This window comes from Blastomyces dermatitidis, assembly GCF_000003525.1.
Source record: "Blastomyces dermatitidis ER-3 genomic scaffold supercont1.6, whole genome shotgun sequence".
In the NCBI taxonomy this organism is placed as follows: domain Eukaryota; kingdom Fungi; phylum Ascomycota; class Eurotiomycetes; order Onygenales; family Ajellomycetaceae; genus Blastomyces; species Blastomyces dermatitidis.
The window spans coordinates 2,425,629-2,442,430 of record NW_025544779.1 but is presented as its reverse complement, the minus strand read 5'-3'; the positions used below and the strand labels follow the sequence as shown (position 1 = coordinate 2,442,430).

The 16,802-nt window shown below is 48.6% G+C and overlaps 6 protein-coding genes across 6 annotated transcripts; 5 read left to right on the top strand and 1 right to left on the bottom strand.

The window, feature by feature from the left end:
- Positions 1 to 214: 214 nt before the first annotated feature.
- On the bottom strand, positions 215 to 6,520 carry BDCG_06178 (phosphatidylethanolamine N-methyltransferase). The gene is made up of 4 exons (XM_045421906.1): positions 5,063 to 6,520; positions 2,252 to 4,838; positions 2,094 to 2,184; positions 215 to 1,990 (listed from the first exon to the last, which is right to left on the bottom strand). The coding sequence occupies exons 1-4, from the start codon at positions 5,250 to 5,252 to the stop codon at positions 1,925 to 1,927; spliced, it is 2,934 nt and encodes a 977-aa protein (XP_045277667.1). The 5' UTR covers positions 5,253 to 6,520; the 3' UTR covers positions 215 to 1,924.
- Positions 5,702 to 6,262, top strand: BDCG_06177 (uncharacterized protein; the record flags this gene model as incomplete). Its single annotated transcript, XM_045421905.1, has 2 exons — positions 5,702 to 6,016; positions 6,083 to 6,262. The coding sequence occupies 2 exons, from the start codon at positions 5,702 to 5,704 to the stop codon at positions 6,260 to 6,262; spliced, it is 495 nt and encodes a 164-aa protein (XP_045277666.1).
- A 691-nt stretch (positions 6,521 to 7,211) lies between the features above and the next one.
- On the top strand, positions 7,212 to 8,315 carry BDCG_06176 (cytosolic Fe-S cluster assembly factor NBP35; the record flags this gene model as incomplete). The annotated part of the gene is made up of 2 exons (XM_045421904.1): positions 7,212 to 7,293; positions 7,369 to 8,315. 2 exons carry the CDS (start codon positions 7,212 to 7,214, stop codon positions 8,313 to 8,315), a joined length of 1,029 nt encoding a protein of 342 aa, XP_045277665.1.
- Positions 8,316 to 9,064: 749 nt separating this feature from the next.
- On the top strand, positions 9,065 to 12,496 carry BDCG_06174 (aspergillopepsin I). The gene is made up of 3 exons (XM_045421903.1): positions 9,065 to 10,871; positions 10,996 to 11,765; positions 11,902 to 12,496. The coding sequence occupies exons 1-3, from the start codon at positions 10,486 to 10,488 to the stop codon at positions 12,027 to 12,029; spliced, it is 1,284 nt and encodes a 427-aa protein (XP_045277664.1). The 5' UTR covers positions 9,065 to 10,485; the 3' UTR covers positions 12,030 to 12,496.
- Positions 12,497 to 13,388: 892 nt separating this feature from the next.
- On the top strand, positions 13,389 to 14,765 carry BDCG_06173 (tRNA-binding protein; the record flags this gene model as incomplete). The annotated part of the gene is made up of 1 exon (XM_045421902.1): positions 13,389 to 14,765. The coding sequence occupies one exon, from the start codon at positions 13,389 to 13,391 to the stop codon at positions 14,763 to 14,765; it is 1,377 nt and encodes a 458-aa protein (XP_045277663.1).
- Positions 14,766 to 15,524: 759 nt separating this feature from the next.
- BDCG_06172 (kelch repeat-containing protein) lies at positions 15,525 to 16,529 on the top strand (the record flags this gene model as incomplete). The annotated part of the gene is made up of 1 exon (XM_045421901.1): positions 15,525 to 16,529. The coding sequence occupies one exon, from the start codon at positions 15,525 to 15,527 to the stop codon at positions 16,527 to 16,529; it is 1,005 nt and encodes a 334-aa protein (XP_045277662.1).
- Positions 16,530 to 16,802: the final 273 nt, after the last annotated feature.

Here is a 16,802-nt window from a genome sequence, read left to right as displayed (position 1 = left end):
ATAGTAAGTCTCTGTCCCATTTCCAATTTGTTCCATCCAACATCTACAGGAGGAAAACCTTCCAAAACTTTGTTCGGAGATTCTTCCGTGAGCCATATGAACAACATGCACTACCATCTGACACTTCTCTGTACCCATACCACTATTCTTATTGAGTTTCTTTGTGGACTGCGCTAATAGCATGTCAAGAAATAGGATTCACTTTTGTTGTGTGTTTGAGCATGTCTATCAAGGGGGTAGTTGATTAACCGTCAAGAGCGAAGGGCTGAAAAAGGTATAAAATATTTCCCCCACCCTTTGATCTAACCTACACCTTTACTATGATGAGAAACCTTCTATTCAGTTCTGCTTCTGCAAAATCATTGAAGAAAAAACATTTACCAAAAATAACGATCCTGATCCATATGCCAATCCGTCAAAACTTGTTCTTTGCATGAAATTTTCAAGAATCTAGCTAACAAGCCTTTGGGATATTTCAGATAGTCTTCTTTGATCTCATTCCACGGCGAGTGAACTAACATAGCAGTATCTCCCCATCTATCACTCTCAATGTTAGTATCTATCTCCCTTTGAAAAAAACCCCTTGCATCAGCCCACTCCCAACCAGACCAAAACTTCATGATGACAATAAGTCAATCCATTCCACGAGTCTCCTTACGGAGCACCCTTCTTTCATGAAGGAAAGGAAAAAGAACGCAGGAAGGAAAGAAGAAGCAGAAGAAGAAAAACGAGCTACTCTTCCGCATCTCCCCACTCTCCCTATACCGGACTTTTTCCTTTTTCATTTACTTTCCGTTGACGTCTCTCGTATACAACTGGAGCTGTTCGACGAAAATGGGTAAAAAGGAAGAGGAATGATCGGTTGTGGAGCTTTGTTGGTGTTTTATCGAAGAGGTTTTTTTGGGGGGGCCGGGTGGTAAAAAACCTTACCCACCATTCTTATTTTTCTTTGGCTTTTCCTCTTGTCCCCCTCTTTTTTTTTATTTTCCTTTATTGATTTGCTCGTCCGATCATCTCTTGGGGGAACGGCTCGTCTTGGGTCCGTTCTTTTTCCTGAGGATGGTGTCGGGATGGGAGAAGGGATGAGTTCATGGCTTTGCTGAATATATCACATCCCCGAAATCCCCTCGTTTTTGCCGCCTGTCATTTTTAGTTCTTCTCAGCTTTTTGATCATTGTTACGCCAGTGCTCGGAGATTGATTTGAACTCATTGGTATATCGTCGATAATCAGTAGCTGACTGGGAGGTTCTGGGTTTATACAGGGCGTTGTGATTCTATTACTAAATAAGCTTCCATATTGTTCATTCTAGTCCGTTTTTGACGCTGAATTATATATTTCATCATAATATCGTATAAATTCGCGTCACCGTTTCATATCTATGCGTAAACTATGTACTCTGTATATACCAAGCTGATTTTTCGTTCCTATTATGTTCTGCGCTGCGCCTGTATGTGTGTATATACATGCATGTGAGATGGCGCATAAGTTTATAAAATGGTTAGAACCAAAGACCCTCGACCACTCTGCCAGAAGAAAACTCCATCCCCCTTTCTAAAACCAAATATAATAACCACACAATCCAGTGGTTTCGTGTTTGCTGGGAAAGCAATGACTGAAAGAAAGTAATAGCGGCGCCGATCAGTAGCCGAAGATGGATAAAAATGTTGCTTCCGCCCACACAAGTCTAAATAAAGTCACCCCTCTTTCTTCTATTAACTATTTTGTCCTTTAGTGCCCTTAGGCTCTCGTTGTTCTGCTTGGGGCATGCAGTAGGACAGATTGACTCCGGTATATCGACGATATAGTATCGTCGCGAAAGAACAGCGTTTTAGTATATATGGTAAGTGAAGACGCAGAGGACAAAAAATATCCATGAGATTCATCTTCATCGTTATTTATCATTCATTAGGACCAGTAAGGGCCTAATCCTCCTCATGTGCCGCCGTTGGTGTCGAGGCTCCGTTGGAGCGTGACATACTATATGGAGCCTAAATTGGTAGATACTCGTCAGTCCTCTTAGTTGTACGAAAATTTGAACAAGAAGGAATGTGCGACAGCCACCAAAGGGTTCCTGAAGGTAAGAATACATACCAGAACTTTCTTGGCGTTGCATATCCGCCATGCCAAGTTTCGGATATTTCCATCGGCCCGGACAACTTCAGGGGCAAATTCGATACCGAACCTGAATCGTACGTTAGTATTGACGTTGAGCTGCTCAGCCGGAATTCCCCAACTATTAGATCTCTTACATGTGATGAACGGCAAAGACCACCCTCTTTGAGTACTTCCCATCCCTGTCAACTAGGCAACCATAATGTTCTTCGACAGTCTGCGGAGCGATTTCTGGGTCTCTGTCGAAACAATTTTGGACAACAGGGAGGAGAGCTGCTTCGACAGCAGCCCTGACAAGCCCGTAGTTATCGACTTCAATGTCATCCTCGTCGAATCTTCCGATGCAGATTTCAAAAGGGCGTGATACAGCCATGACATTATGCTTGCCGTTGTGATGGTATCTAAATTCGAAGACACCTTGAGTCCACCATAGTTTATCGCCCGAGAAAACCATTTCTCCAGATGCAACATCTCTCGGTTCACCATCATCACGAGAGCTTTTCAAAACAATGTCACTCGAGATCAGCCCTTGCTCGCATGTCTCAGAATCGAAAGAAGCTTGATTGGTGGCGATCCATCGGCCCTGAGAAGATACTCGTGTGACTTCCCGCGAGGTATTATCGGTAACCATGTAGAGACCAACCCAATCCTTCTTGCTGTGGTTCAATGGCGCGGTCCATTTGACTTTAATCGGAGCACCGTATTCGAACATGAGGTTTTCCTGCTCACCCCTCCTGTATGGCATAGATCGTGCTCTTTCGCCTTCCTTATCACTGGCTCTTTCAAATTGTGCTGGCCGAGAAGGTTGGGTTCCTTCTAATGTAATAGAATAGTCTTTCAGATCATAACCAGCCAGGTCCGGTTCAAGGCGAGAAATAGTGACTCGTGCCGGGTACTTCTGAAACAAGGCAGAAGTATCTTTCACGAAAGTCTGAACACCAGCGGCAAGTTTAGGCCGGGCAGCTTCTATGAACTCTTCAATAAATTCAAATGAGTCATCGAGTATTTTGTCCACACTGCCATGAATTTGCTTAAGAGAGGGAGGCAATGAACGCTTCAGACTCCTAACGAGACCCGCATCTCGTCGTAGGCTCTGCCCATAGAGTTTTTGCATATGGGGGCGCTCGACCAGTTGGATGAATGCAAGAGTTAATGTATGGCTTAGTAGTGCAAGGAAAACGACGGATTTGGTACTAGTGATCAAAACTGCACCCCATACACCTGCTAAACCAAGGACGCGCTCCGGATTATTCAAGAACCGGTAAATTCCACTATAGGTAAGTTTGGGGAACTCATCGAAGAAGAAATCTCCAAAAAACCATCCAAACTCGCCAAGGGATTCGTAAATGCTAGTAGATGTCCAAATTTGGAGGGCGATCAAGCTTGCCCCTAGGATATGCCTTAAGAGAACAAGTCCGTACCGCCAGTCCTGTGGAAAGGAGTACATCTTCCAGGCAGCAGCGATGAAGCTCGCATATGTCATGGTCATGCTCAAATGATATGTGCCTTTCCATTGTCGCCAAGCTTCATGGTTGCTTTCTCCATACTTCACGAAGTGTCTTGTCCACATTTTGCAGTTTGATTGGCGATTGAGTATGTAACCAATACCCACGGAATACCAGATCCTCCATAGGGCAGCGTTAAGGACGAAGCAAAATTGATACACAGGAGTCGATGGAGTCAGAGTTGTGAGGGCAAAGAAGAGCACCTGGGCTAAGAGCACGGATTGGTCCGTACTCCGATACAGGTCGATATTGTGAAGCCCTAAAAGGCTATGCATCGACGAAGGTTGCAAGGGAGGGATGACTGGTGCCGAGCTAAGGGTGTCGCTGACGACTGAACCTTCATGCGAGTTTTCGTCCTCTTGTGGCTTCGTATCTGTGTCGGCAACTCTCTTTCGAGGCGGGGGAGCATTGTATGTTTTCTCGATATGGGGATTTTCGACTAGAACGAGGAACGCAAACTGAGCGGCATGTGCCAGGATGGAAATAAAGAGGATTTTATAACTAGCTGCCATCAAGGAGATACCGTAATATCCCGCGTAGCCGACCGAATACATAGGATGGGGGGCCATTTCAAAAACACCGTCGAAAGTGAGATCCTGATCGATGAGATAAAAGAAATCTCCCCAGTACCATGCAAAGTCCTTGACTACCCGATGAGCGTCCAACTTGACCCAGAGATTAAAGAGCACCAAGCTCATCCCGGTAATCCATCTCAAAGCCAGCATGATGAAACTTTCTCCAGTAGGGCGACCACCGCAGGCGATTGCGAACAGGCAGTATGAAGTAAAGTCACACATCAGAATCAGGTCGACAACACGTCTAAATACAAGCCAGGTGTTATATTCTGTGGGGGCTTCCTCGAAAGAGTACTGTTCCGATATTTTTGTTTCCAATTCCCACTTGAGCAACTTGTACAAGGTCGGATGGGGGTTTTGGCCGGTGGATGGGTTCACGAAGATGTTTGACTTTTTCGCCCAACAGACCAATGTCCGGCCGTTTGATTGCATGTGTAGGAGCCATCCTATCCCGATATTGTAAGAAGCACGCCAGAACAGGAATATCACGGCAAAAGCTGCGACCCGGAACGAGGAGGGAAGAAACCATAGGAGAAGGATATGGCAGCCGAGAATAGCGAGAACGAAGATATCGGATATGTTCTTTGGTTCTGAAGGGGAAAGTAGCTGCGATACCATATCACGGGTGGGAGGCACGGTGAAGACTGTAGTTTGATGTCATTTAGCATTAGCAAGCCATATATGGTTCGTTTTTGCCGTGAAATAGCTCCAAGATTTTTTATTTGTCCGGGGCAGATCAATGTGAAATGTCACTAGCCACATCGCAGGGGCTCTAAAGGCTCAGGCACAGTCTATTTCCGTGGTATTTATGGAATATCTTCCACTTGGTCATAATCATTCAGCGAGACTTGGAAGCGAGGGAGCTTACCTGTGCCATCTGGGGTTCTGCCAAAAGTCTTCTTCTCTGTATCCGCCTCCCCTTCTTCAACCTGTAGCTTGTCCTCTAGAGACTGTGAAGCCACATCCCTGTCAGCGGCAGATTTTGATGCTTGCAAATTCCGTTCACGAAGCCCGTTCGAACGGGATTCAAGTCCTGACGAGGTCGCCTGTTCACTCATAGTTGAAGCGGTAGTCCGTCGTCGTCAAGGCGGGAGCAACGGTGCAGAAGCGTCAACCCGCGAGAGGTGAGCGAAGAAGTCAAGTTGAATTGACTCGGAAGCGTTGAGGCACAAAGTCGTTGGTTGGGAGGGTCGTGAGCGTTGTCGTGGGAAAAAAAGAGTGGTGCTTCGGGTCTCCAACTGGTGTTGGAAGGTGTATTTAGCTGGTCAACTTATGTTCACGCCCCGCTGCGATGGGGGGAGTCGATAGCAGTAGAACAACAACAGTGTCAACAACCACAACCACGACAAACCCTGTCTCGCGAGGATAACAGAGGACGAAGCAAATTATCGTCGAATTCTGCTATTGCTGGGTATGTTGGGAGTTCCCAGTAACAGAATAGCCTCTGATTCGACAAACTCATGAGATGTGTTCCACCCCGTTTTCTAGTAGTGTGGAGAGCACAACGATGCCTGTGCGAGTTCTACTTATACAGGAACGAATCACGTTCGAGGCTGCTGACAAGCAGAGAAATGATGTCAGTCAAAACTCCTCGCTTAACTGGATCCTACTCTACAGGCCCTATCCAAGCATTTCGGGGACGGCAATTCATCGTCTCAAAGCCCCCAGAGCGCTGGTGTTAAATGATGCTGGCATGAAAGTCAAAATATCACCCATTGATCAGGATTTACACAAGATCGGAGAGGATAGGAATTATGCTTGTGGATTTTCTGTCTGTAACTTTGTGTGGATTTTTCTTGCCTGCCAGCGCCAGGGACAGATGGTGAGCCAATAATGATCCAATTGAACATCCCTTGAGTTGCACTGACTGGCTGTCGTTCTGCATTAGTGGCAGTTTAGTTTTCTCGCGCTACTGGCGGGATCCAGCAGCCAACAGCCCGACTGGACGCAGTGGACGGAGGGAGAAATCAAGCCGCCAGAAGACTCTCGTCAGAGTCGTCACCCGATGGTCCTCCTCTGGGGCCAGCATGTGAAAGCCTCTCAACCTCAACAATCAAGCGCGTCATAGCTCAAGGCTCTAGGACGGAATAGAGAAAAAAAGGCAAATTAGAACCCGGTACGGAGTACCCGGTCGTGTTTCAAACAGGGAGCTACGAGTTGAGCACAGGCACTGCGCTGGTCTTTGCTGTTAGGGCTTGCAGCTTCATGGTTTATCCGGTTGCAGCTTATTGAGTTCGGACGGCTCGTGATTTGCTGTGCCTCCAGCTGAATGATAGCTTGAGAGACCCAGTCGCTTTTGATAAATACGCAGGAAGGCACGATAAGCTGCGAAGGCATGATGGATGGGTTTCTAGCGTCGCTTTCAGGGGAGTCAAGCAGCATGATATCTTTTTTCTCATGCTAAGGTTTCTCGAACTTCATGAGGTAACCATCACTGTACAGAGCTACTGATATTTACTCTGGAAATCGACAGAAGCTTATATCTTTCTAGGAGATATCACCTTCCGTACAGATCCCAGTCAGCACAGAACAAGGCAAAGCAAAAGGCGAATGAACACTACACAATAATCGTACCAAGCGCATCTCACTACCTCCCATTAGTGAGCGCGTTTGGCATGGTTATGACTCAAAACTTAGGTGCACCCATTCAGGAGGAATTGCATCCGACAAATCAGGGTTCTGGAATGCATATCTACGCTGCGTATTATTTCATGATATGATGCTGTGTGCCGTAATTTTGGTATTTGCATGACTCCGCGCTCGGAACTTGAGCCGGAGCACAGGCCATGTGGATTAGTAATGCCCCTCCTATGCTTCTCCGCCACCAAAAAAAAGTTCCTGGCAGCGACAAATATAATAACTTAAAGCTGACTGCGGCATCATCTGCCAGACATCAATCAGAACAAGCCACAAGCATAATCCAGCTGTGTTTATTTTCTAAAGAGAACCCATTACCCTCTCTATATAAAACGAACAAGCACAAACGAAATCACTGGGCTACCTTGAGAACGATAAACATGGCTCCATTGATGCAGGAGCCAGCCCCCGCACTCAACGCATTATCCAAAGCAGCTCCCAAACTCGTCGCCCCTGAACCAGGTACGTTGGTAAAATAAAACCCCTTTCTCTAAAGGCTCCATACCGTCCCACCCTAACACAAATCCTTCACTCTAGAACACTGCCCGGGGCCTGAATCCGAACAAGCAGGCAAAAGCGATGCATGCAACGGCTGTCCGAACCAGGCCATCTGTGCCGCCGCGCCTAAAGGCCCCGACCCCGACATCCCAGTAATAACCGCCCGCCTCTCCTCAATACGACATAAAATCCTCGTTCTTTCTGGAAAAGGCGGCGTGGGCAAATCCACCTTCTCCTCGCTGCTCGCGCAGGCCTTCGCATCCAACCCCGCATCGACGGTCGGCATCATGGACACCGATATCTGCGGGCCGTCGATACCGAAGATGATGGGCGTTGAAGCGGAGACGATCCACATCACCAACGCGGGCTGGAATCCCGTGTGGGTGTCGGATAACCTGTCCGTGATGAGCGTGCAGTTCATGTTACCGAACCGCGACGATGCGGTGATCTGGCGGGGTCCGAAGAAGAACGGGCTCATCAAGCAGTTTCTGAAGGACGTTGAGTGGGGGGAGATGGATTATCTGATCGTTGATACGCCGCCGGGCACGTCGGATGAGCATCTGTCGGTGAACTCCTTCCTGAAGGAATCGGGCGTGGACGGGGCGGTGGTGGTTACCACGCCGCAGGAGATGTCGTTGTTGGATGTCAGGAAAGAGATTGACTTCTGCCGGAAGGCTGGGATCCGCATACTGGGGCTCGTCGAAAATATGTCTGGCTTTGTGTGCCCCAAGTGTACGCATGAGTCCCAGATCTTCCGTGCTACGACAGGTGGTGGCGCGAGGCTGGCGAAGGAGATGGGTATTCCGTTCTTGGGCGCTGTGCCGCTGGACCCGAGGGTGGGGATGGCCTGCGATTTCGGGGAGAGTTTCATGGATAACTTCCCAGATAGCCCTGCGTCTGCTGCCTTGAGAAAGGTGGTGAGGAGCATTGGGAAGTTTATCGGGGAAGATCCTGATGAGGTTCTTCCTGATGCTGGGCAAATTTAGAATTAATTATTTTTTACGTTCTTTCCTCGCATGGCTTGCTTTTCGGGATAAGGCGTAGCGCATTGCATTTTGGGAATCTGAAGGTGGCGTTTTTTGGGGAATCAACATAATGATACCTAGGGCATTTGCAACAGCAGCATGGCGTTTGGGAAATATGTACACCTGAGAAGTCGTCTCTCTCCCCTCCCATTTCGATGTATTGTATTATAACACGACAGGGACAATGAATCGAATAAATCCAGCACACTACACTCTAATACAGAAAGATATACCCATTTTATTGTTAGAAAGTAGCCCCGTTAGCTATACGTAATCGGGGAATGTGAAAAGACCGTATCCACGATCTGTATACCTAACCCCTTGTGGCAGCGGGGAGACTTCCCTCCTACCACATCCTACAACAATGTTTATGCATGATCTAGATGGGCATAGATAGCAGAGTATGGCGTAAGTAGCCGGCCCTGCAAGTCGCTCGCCGACTGTGAGCGCGTTGTTGTTCCATAGTATGCATCACGCCATGGAGAACTTCACCTTGGTTCTTCAGAAGAAGTACAGGAGATTTTGGAGGTCAGAAATCGCTTAATTTTACCTCCAAATCCTGCTGGGGCGAGCAGGAGCAACTTAGTCTTCGTAACCTTGGAAGTAAGCATGGATACATCAACCTTGAGGAAGAGCTGGATGTTGAAATGAAACTCATTCGGAATTCCGCTGGCAATTTAATATTGCTAAGTCCGAGGGATTCAAGCGCTCGCTTTGAACATAAGAATGGCATTGTTTGAGAGCCTGACTATGAAACAGTGAGGGGCTGGGTATGGCGTCTCAGGATGGGTGCACTGCTTTGACTTGACGCCTCTTGATTTGCCCGCCAGTATCGTTCAAGGAGAGTTGTTTCAATCGCTCACTGTTTTGGACAAGACTCCACCCAACCGGCTCAGGATGCTCATTGGAAGCCGCAACCGGAGGTAACATACACTGTGTGCTGTTCAGGCTCTGCATGGTGAGGGGTTATCCCCAGGCGCAAAACTTTCAAGATTACTTTTTGTTCAGTTGTCACCAGCCACCAACGCGCCACAACGACTCTCTTATTAACGTCCCTTTATTTCTCATTCCCGCTCCATTATTCAACAACACAAACATGGAGCCTCCGGTGAGAGGCAAATCATGCGCCCAGCCGAGCCAGATAGGACAAGGAGGCAAGTTGCTAATGTGCCTTTCTTCGCACCTGAATGGCTGGGATATTAAATATGATGCCTCCTGGACGGGGATATCAGCGCTGGACGATGAAGAACAAGCGGAAGAGGACCGGCCAATAGAGCAAGGCGGTTAACGTTTCTCAAGCCAAACAGCCCCTGGCGTCGCGAGAAGGCCTGGCTAGCACCGTGTCAGACAAGTGTGGGCACTTGCAAGGCCATGTTGGTTGTTTTATGTGGAAGTAATGCGAGGACAACGCCTTAATAGCACCGGGCTGAGGCTTTTCTGCTGGTGTTATCCATGCTGTTGGCGCCAGGGTGTGGCGGCTCGGGAAGATCCATATAAATAAAGACTTTGGGGGATATTCTCCGGCTTTTTTCTGGAGAGGGGATATCATATTATTTATGGGTATATCTCTGGGAGGGGTTGGGCGGGTTTATTTCAAAAGTATTATTTTCTTTCTCTTCTTTCTTTATAGCTTTTGGACAATATTCCTGATCAAAGCCTCCTGTTTCCTTGGCTTTCGCTCTGTCACTTTGTCTTTTTAGCTCTCCTTCATATTGTACAAGGTTATTTCTTCCTTTCTGAGGCAATCCACTGTCTCTCTCTGTGTCTCTCTCAATATTCCCTTCATGATTCCAACACCTCAATTATCCTGCTCTTCCATTTTCCCATTAAGACTGCCCCTCTCTGTGACTTGCAGGGTGTCATAGTTTTCATATTATTTGCTCCACTGTTTGTTGTTTGTTGTGCAGAGAGCGTGCACACATTCATACATTATATACCCCTTCAGTGTGTGTTTGTGTGCGGTGCACATTTCCTTATTTACCTTCCTTCGCGTCATTGTGCCTGGACACGATTTACATTAATGTGAATATCGTCCATATCTTCCATTCTTTCAATCTCGTTGGCCTGAGCCATTCCTCTCCTCCATCTCCTTTTCGTGGTCATATCTCCCCTTCCATACAAAACGGGCAAGATGCAGTGGATACAGGCCCTACTGTACCTATACCTCCTCTCTTCCTCCGCCGTGCTAGGGGCCCCCACACAACGATCACAGCTGAAGAAACGAACATTCAAAGTCGATCGGATACGTCGGGCAGATTATGTACCTAATGGTTTCTCTGCGATCAAGAAGGCATACGCCAAGTTTGGCATCATCGCTACAGACATCAACTTTGGGTCGTTGGATGTCAACATTTACCCAACTGCAGCAGATCGTCAGGCTGTAAACAAGGCAGACGATCCAGATGAGAATGGCGCTGTCACCAATGTGCCGGCGCAAAATGATGTTTTGTACCTGGCCCCTGTGACAATCGGGGGTCAGGAGTTTGTGATGAACTTTGATACTGGCTCGTCAGACACGTACGTTTATACTGTGGCCTCCAAGAATGGAGAATCGTGATGCCACAAACAGAGAGAGAAAATTGCATTTACATGGGGTTATGAGCTGATATATATATACATTTTTTATTTTATTTGTCTATAGATGGGTATTCAACACGAGACTTGAACCAAGTGTATCTGTCGGACACTCAGTTTTCGATCCCGCAAAATCCGATTCATTCCAGCTGCTCGAAGGCGCTACCTTCAATATCACTTATGGAGACTCCTCCTTCGCACGGGGCGGAGTTGGCAGGGACACAATCGACATCGGTGGCGCGACCGTTCGAAACCAAGCTTTCGGCCTCCCAAGCGAGATCTCCGAGTCATTCATCAGGGAAGAAGCCTCCGACGGCCTCGTTGGCCTAGCCTTTACAAAAATTAATACCATGAGGCCAGAAAAGCAAGCCACCTTCCTCGAGAGTATTGCGCCCGATCTCGAAGAACCCGTCTTCACTGCCCAGCTCAAAGCTCAGGCACCTGGCAGCTATGAATTTGGCACAATTGACAAGACTAAGTTCTCCGGTGACATGATTGATGTCGCCGTGGACAACTCACGGGGCTTTTGGGAAATCAAATCGAGCATGTTTAAGGTTGGCGATGATGCTAGCATTAGTACTATCTCGAGCGGCGTGACCACTGCGATCGCGGATACGGGAACGACGCTGATGCTGGTGAATCAGGAGATTGTGGAGGCGTATTATGCGAAGGTCGAAGGGGCGGAGATGTCCGTGAATGCCGGTGGGTTTATTTATCCCTGTAGCTCGAAGCTGCCGGACTTGTGGGTATCTATAGGGGATACACATCTGGCAAGGGTACCGGGTAGTTTGGTGAATTTCGCTACAGTGGGGACTGATACCTCCACCAACACTCAGCGTAAGTGTTTACATCTTCCCTTATCATGTATCATGAAAGAAAGCCTTCTTCTTTTCGATTTTTACTACGGATCCTTGTGTTCACGGGCCTCATTTTTTATTCTCAACTGATGCTAACGACCATCTTTTATAACCAGTCTGCTTCGGGGGTATACAATCCAACCAAGGCTCCAGCCTGCAAATCTGGGGAGACATATGGTTCAAAGCGTTGTTCGTTGCATTCGACCTGCGAGGACCTAAGCTTCGAATAGCAGCACATTCTTAAGAGGTAGAAAAGAAAACCTCAAATAGAAGAAGAGAAAAGCAACCAAGAAAGGGCGAAACTGTATCATTTATTTTTATCCACATATTTTAAGAAGATATGATATACAGGTGACATACAGCAGAGCATACATACCTTAAAATAGGTATATTACGTGTCTAGTTATGCCCTTCATCCGCCTTCTGCCATTGCCGGCGTCAGTGGGAAAAAGGAAGAGAGGAACTAGTAGTACGATCACCCCAGACAACATTGTAATTTTTTATCCCACATCACAAACGTACTTCTTGATTGTATCCACATACGTGTGATTTCTGCGGCGCAATCTTTTTCCTGTTTCCATTTGTGTCTCTAGAATTTGTTCATATACCTCAATTATGGGTGAAGAAGAGTTGAGAGAGTTTCGGTTCTTTGTAAATACAAGCTGTACTCGGTACTTATTGAAGAATCTATGCCTGAATTTTTGATAGGTAGCATCATTCATGAGTTGGAATTGTAGATAAACTACGGAGTAGAGTAGGGCCTAGAATGTGCTCCTAACGTTTGCATCATCAACCAACTATCGCCCCCCCTACTCGGCGCATGGTTTAGTGGCCAACCTTCTCGCTTCAGGGGAACGCTATAACTAACTCTCTAAATCCCTAGGCGCTTTTTTACTTTTCGTTATTCCAACTTCTCAACTCTTCAGCTTGATGATATCTAACCCAACCGTTCTAATCTGCCCGTACGGACCTCAGTGATGAACCAACTCTTTTTTAAAACTCCAACCATAACCTTTGCACCACAATTTGCCGGTAGGAACTGGAGCAATCACAATGGTCTGTTGTATTCAAGTTCTACAGTAGTTAACCTCGCCCCAAATTCCTTCGTGCCCCTTTTCTACGCTGCGTAGTTTACCCCCTTCGAAACCCCCAAAGCAAAGATTACATAATCTCTGACTCACCCTAACTACTTTTTTTTCTACCCAAAGTCAATTTGACCAAACCTTTCCAACCTCCCCCAGCTACGCTGCGAGATACGAAGTCTTCTTTTTTCTCTGTCTTTCTTTCTTTCTATTTATTTTCGTCAAATAGCTAATTTTCCTTTCTTTTCCTGATATTATAACAGCATAACTTATTCGCGTCTGGGACGAAACTAGCAGCCGTCAAGGTGAAGCTGCCCACGTTAGTCCGTTTCCTGCGGCAGTCTGCAGCCCCGCAACCGCTCGCTCTCAGTGTCAGGCCGCAACGCACCCCGCTATTCTTTCTCTCAAAGAAACAACTATCTTCTACCTCAGTCTCGTATCACTCTTACTCTTTGCTGAGTAGACCAACACAAGTCACCTTCCCCAACTCCTCCTTGCAGCCAACGAGCACGACCGCAAACATGACCACCGCTTCCGCTCCCACGGCCTCTCTCCTCTCCCTCCTACATCGCTCCTTTCCCAGCGCCGTCCCCTCCACCTCTATCGATCTCGACCTGCAAAAGATCTCCCCCGAGATCTTCCCTTCCTACACCTACGGCGATGCCGAACAGGCGGAAATGGTCCAATGGCTAGTAAACACTGCCTCAGCCACCGAGATACTAGCCAAGGCCGACACTGCTGCCCTATCTGAGGAGTTCCTGACGAGACTTAACAAGCATTTAGCTACCCGCACAACGCTGCTGGGTACAAAGCCGTCCGTCGCAGATGTCGCGGTGTATGCTATTATGGCCCCTATGGTGGAAAAGTGGAGCGCGGAGGAGCGGACTGGTGAGAATGGGTATCACCATATCGTGCGGTATATCGACTTCGTGCAAAATGCGCCGCTATTTGGATTAAAAATTTCCGCAGAGGAGAAGATTGAGATTGACGTGAATGATGTGAAGGTTGTACCGAAGCCGGTGCAGCCGCCAAAGGAGGAGAAGGAAAAGAAGAAGGAAAAGAAGACGACGGGGCAGGGAGGTGCTGAGAAGAACCTCGTGGTCGGACGTGGGAAGAACAACAGTAGTAATAACAACAGTCGATCGGAAAGCGGGAAAGGAAAAGATAAATCCGAACCCCTCGCAACAGGAGCCGCCGAACCTCCGCACGAAAAGAAGGAGAAGAAACAAAAGCAGCCCAAACAGCAAAAACAACCCGCCGCTCCTGCTGCCCCGCTCTCCCCCTCCCTCATCGACCTTCGTGTCGGCCACATCCTCCGTGCCGTCAATCACCCCAACGCAGACTCCCTGTACGTCTCCACAATCAACTGCGGTGACGCCCCAGGGACGGAAAACACATCTGTCGACGAAGAAACAGGCCTGACCGTCCGCACCGTCTGCTCCGGTCTAAACGGACTCATCCCGCTAGAGGAGATGCAAAACCGCAAGATCATCGCCGTCTGCAACCTGAAACCCGTCACGATGCGCGGCATAAAATCCGCCGCTATGGTCCTCGCCGCGTCGCCCAAGAGCGACGACGCGCATGCTGGCCCCATTGAACTCGTTAGCCCTCCTGCCGATGCCCCCGCGGGCGAGCGTGTCTTCTTCGAAGGGTGGAGCGCCGGGGAGCCTGAGAAGGTGCTTAATCCCAAGAAGAAGATCTGGGAGACGTTCCAGCCTGGGTTTACGACTACGGATTCGTTGGAGGTGGCGTTTGATAGTGCGCAGGTGCCGCAGTTGGCGGAGAAGGAGGGGGAGGCTAGTTCTGCTCCGGCTGCTGCTGGTACAGTTGCCAAGTTGGTTACGAAGTCTGGAGGACTGTGTACGGTCAAGAGTTTGAAGGGGGCTACTGTGAGATAAGCGGACAGCTGGACTGGTTTGATGGTTGATGTGTTTGACTGTTTGTTTTTTTCTCTTTTTGACTAGTAAGTCGGGTCGTCGGTCAGTCCGTCTCTGTTTGCTGTTTTAGTGAAATATAGTATTGACTTAAATAGGAGATAGATAGGGGAAAAAGAGACGACGAGTGTCCCCTTTTATAGCAAAAGAACTACTGAGGAAAAGAATAGACACAGAGACGAGAAGTTTTGAAATGAAAGAAATTTACATATACAGTTTTTTTCACTTGACTGGCTTATCCTCATATTCTATATGGGATATCTAGGAGACATATAAATGTTATTATGTTCGACAACATTTTCTCCCCATATGCTTGCATTTACTCTCCCGTAGCCAATGTTCTTGGCAACCTTCTGTTTTGGTGCTTCCCATGGATTCTCGCGGAGCTGTACACAATGCGATCCTATGGTCATAACGCAGGATTGTTAACGGGTCCCATCATATTTCCTTATTTCTGGCCTTTTTGGGCTGGCTAACATCTAGTGTAACACTCTCCACGGAAGGGGGAGTGCGCTGCCTTCCACCTATCATTGAGCTGTATTGGTGGGGGCTGAAATCTCCTATAACCGAGACAATATTGGAGCTGAAGTCGTCGAACGGGTTTACGGACTCCGTGTAACTATACGGAGCATATAGTCGCCTGTATACATACGGGCACAACTTCCGCCATTTCCTCCATCGCCAACTCGAATCCCTCATACCGCGCTCGAAAAAAAGGGTACCATGCATCCCCTGGCCGTACTTTTACTCATACTCCTTCCGCTCCCCACGCATGCCACAACTTGGCGTCCCCTTACCTCCCTCCCTTTCGCAATAGGCTCACACTCCACCGTCCTCCTCTCCCCTACCCAACTAATCACCGTCGGCGGCGGTCTAGCCGGCGAGGCCACCACCGACGCTGTCCTCCTCTACGATATCCCAAGCAATACCTGGTCACCCCGCTCCCCCATCCCCATCCCCCTCAACCACCCGAACGCCGCCAGCATCAACGGCAAAATCTACCTCCTGGGCGGCGTGCTCGGCGCCCCAATCCAGGGCCGCAGTACCGTGGCAGACTGCTGGGTCTATGACCCGCACCAGGACAAGTGGACGGCCGTGGCGCCCATGCCACAGGCGGAGGCGAGGGGCAGCGCCGCTGTCGGCGTCCACCGCGATAGCGGCGTTATATACCTGGCCGGCGGCGTACGGGGAGGCGAGCAGGGGGCACTCGATATCGTCTCTGCATATGATACGGTGCAGGGGAAGTGGATAAGTCTTCCTCCGCGTGCGCGGCGGATGCCTGCGCCGCGTGATCATGCGGGCGGGGTTACGGTGGGGAGCAAGTTGTATGTCGTTGGCGGGCGGGATGCGAGGGTGCTGAAGGATACGGTGTTTGTGCTTGATATGGATGATGTGGAGCGGGGGTGGATGGAGGCGGAAAGGGCGCGGATGCCGACTGCGAGGGCCGGGCTAGCGGCGGCGGTGTTGGGGAAGCGGATCTATACGTTTGGTGGGGAGGGGAATGAGGAGGTGGCATCGGGCGTTTTTAACCAGACGGAGGTGTTTGATGTTGAGAAGCGGGTGTGGGAGAGATTAGGGCCCATGGCGGAGCCGCGACATGGGATTTCCGCGGTGGGAGTCGAGGGGAACTGTCATGGGCATGGAGGAGGGGTGATATATATACCGGGTGGTAGTGTTGAGGAGGGCGCACGTTCGACAAGCTATTTTGATGCTTTTTATCCTCGGTAGAAAAGATAGGGTTGAGGTGATTTTAGAGCTGTTTATCGGCAAAAGAGGTTGTTTTATCTTGGAGACGTTGTCCCTTCTGTTTATTTCCTTCCCCCTTGACTGGGGTTTGTTCCGAACAACCTTCTCACTTCCTGGCCGGCGCCCCTTTCTTCTGGTATAGCTCGAATGGGAACCATATTTATGCAACAGTCATTGCTTGATTGCTTCAAAGATATGGCCAATATAGATGTATTTGAATTAAGTATCGAAGCAGTATGCAGACTTCGAAGTTCT

Coding starts and splice junctions, on each gene's coding strand:
- BDCG_06178 (XM_045421906.1), bottom strand. CDS start 5,252: ATGAGTGAACAGGCGACCTCGTCAGGACTTGAATCCCGTTCGAACGGG. Junction 2,185..2,251: donor GTCTTTGCCGTTCATCACAT/GTAAGAGATCTA, acceptor CGTACGATTCAG/GTTCGGTATCGAATTTGCCC. Junction 1,991..2,093: donor GCAACGCCAAGAAAGTTCTG/GTATGTATTCTT, acceptor CTACCAATTTAG/GCTCCATATAGTATGTCACG.
- BDCG_06174 (XM_045421903.1), top strand. CDS start 10,486: ATGCAGTGGATACAGGCCCTACTGTACCTATACCTCCTCTCTTCCTCC. Junction 10,872..10,995: donor GATACTGGCTCGTCAGACAC/GTACGTTTATAC, acceptor ATTTGTCTATAG/ATGGGTATTCAACACGAGAC. Junction 11,766..11,901: donor TACCTCCACCAACACTCAGC/GTAAGTGTTTAC, acceptor TTTTATAACCAG/TCTGCTTCGGGGGTATACAA.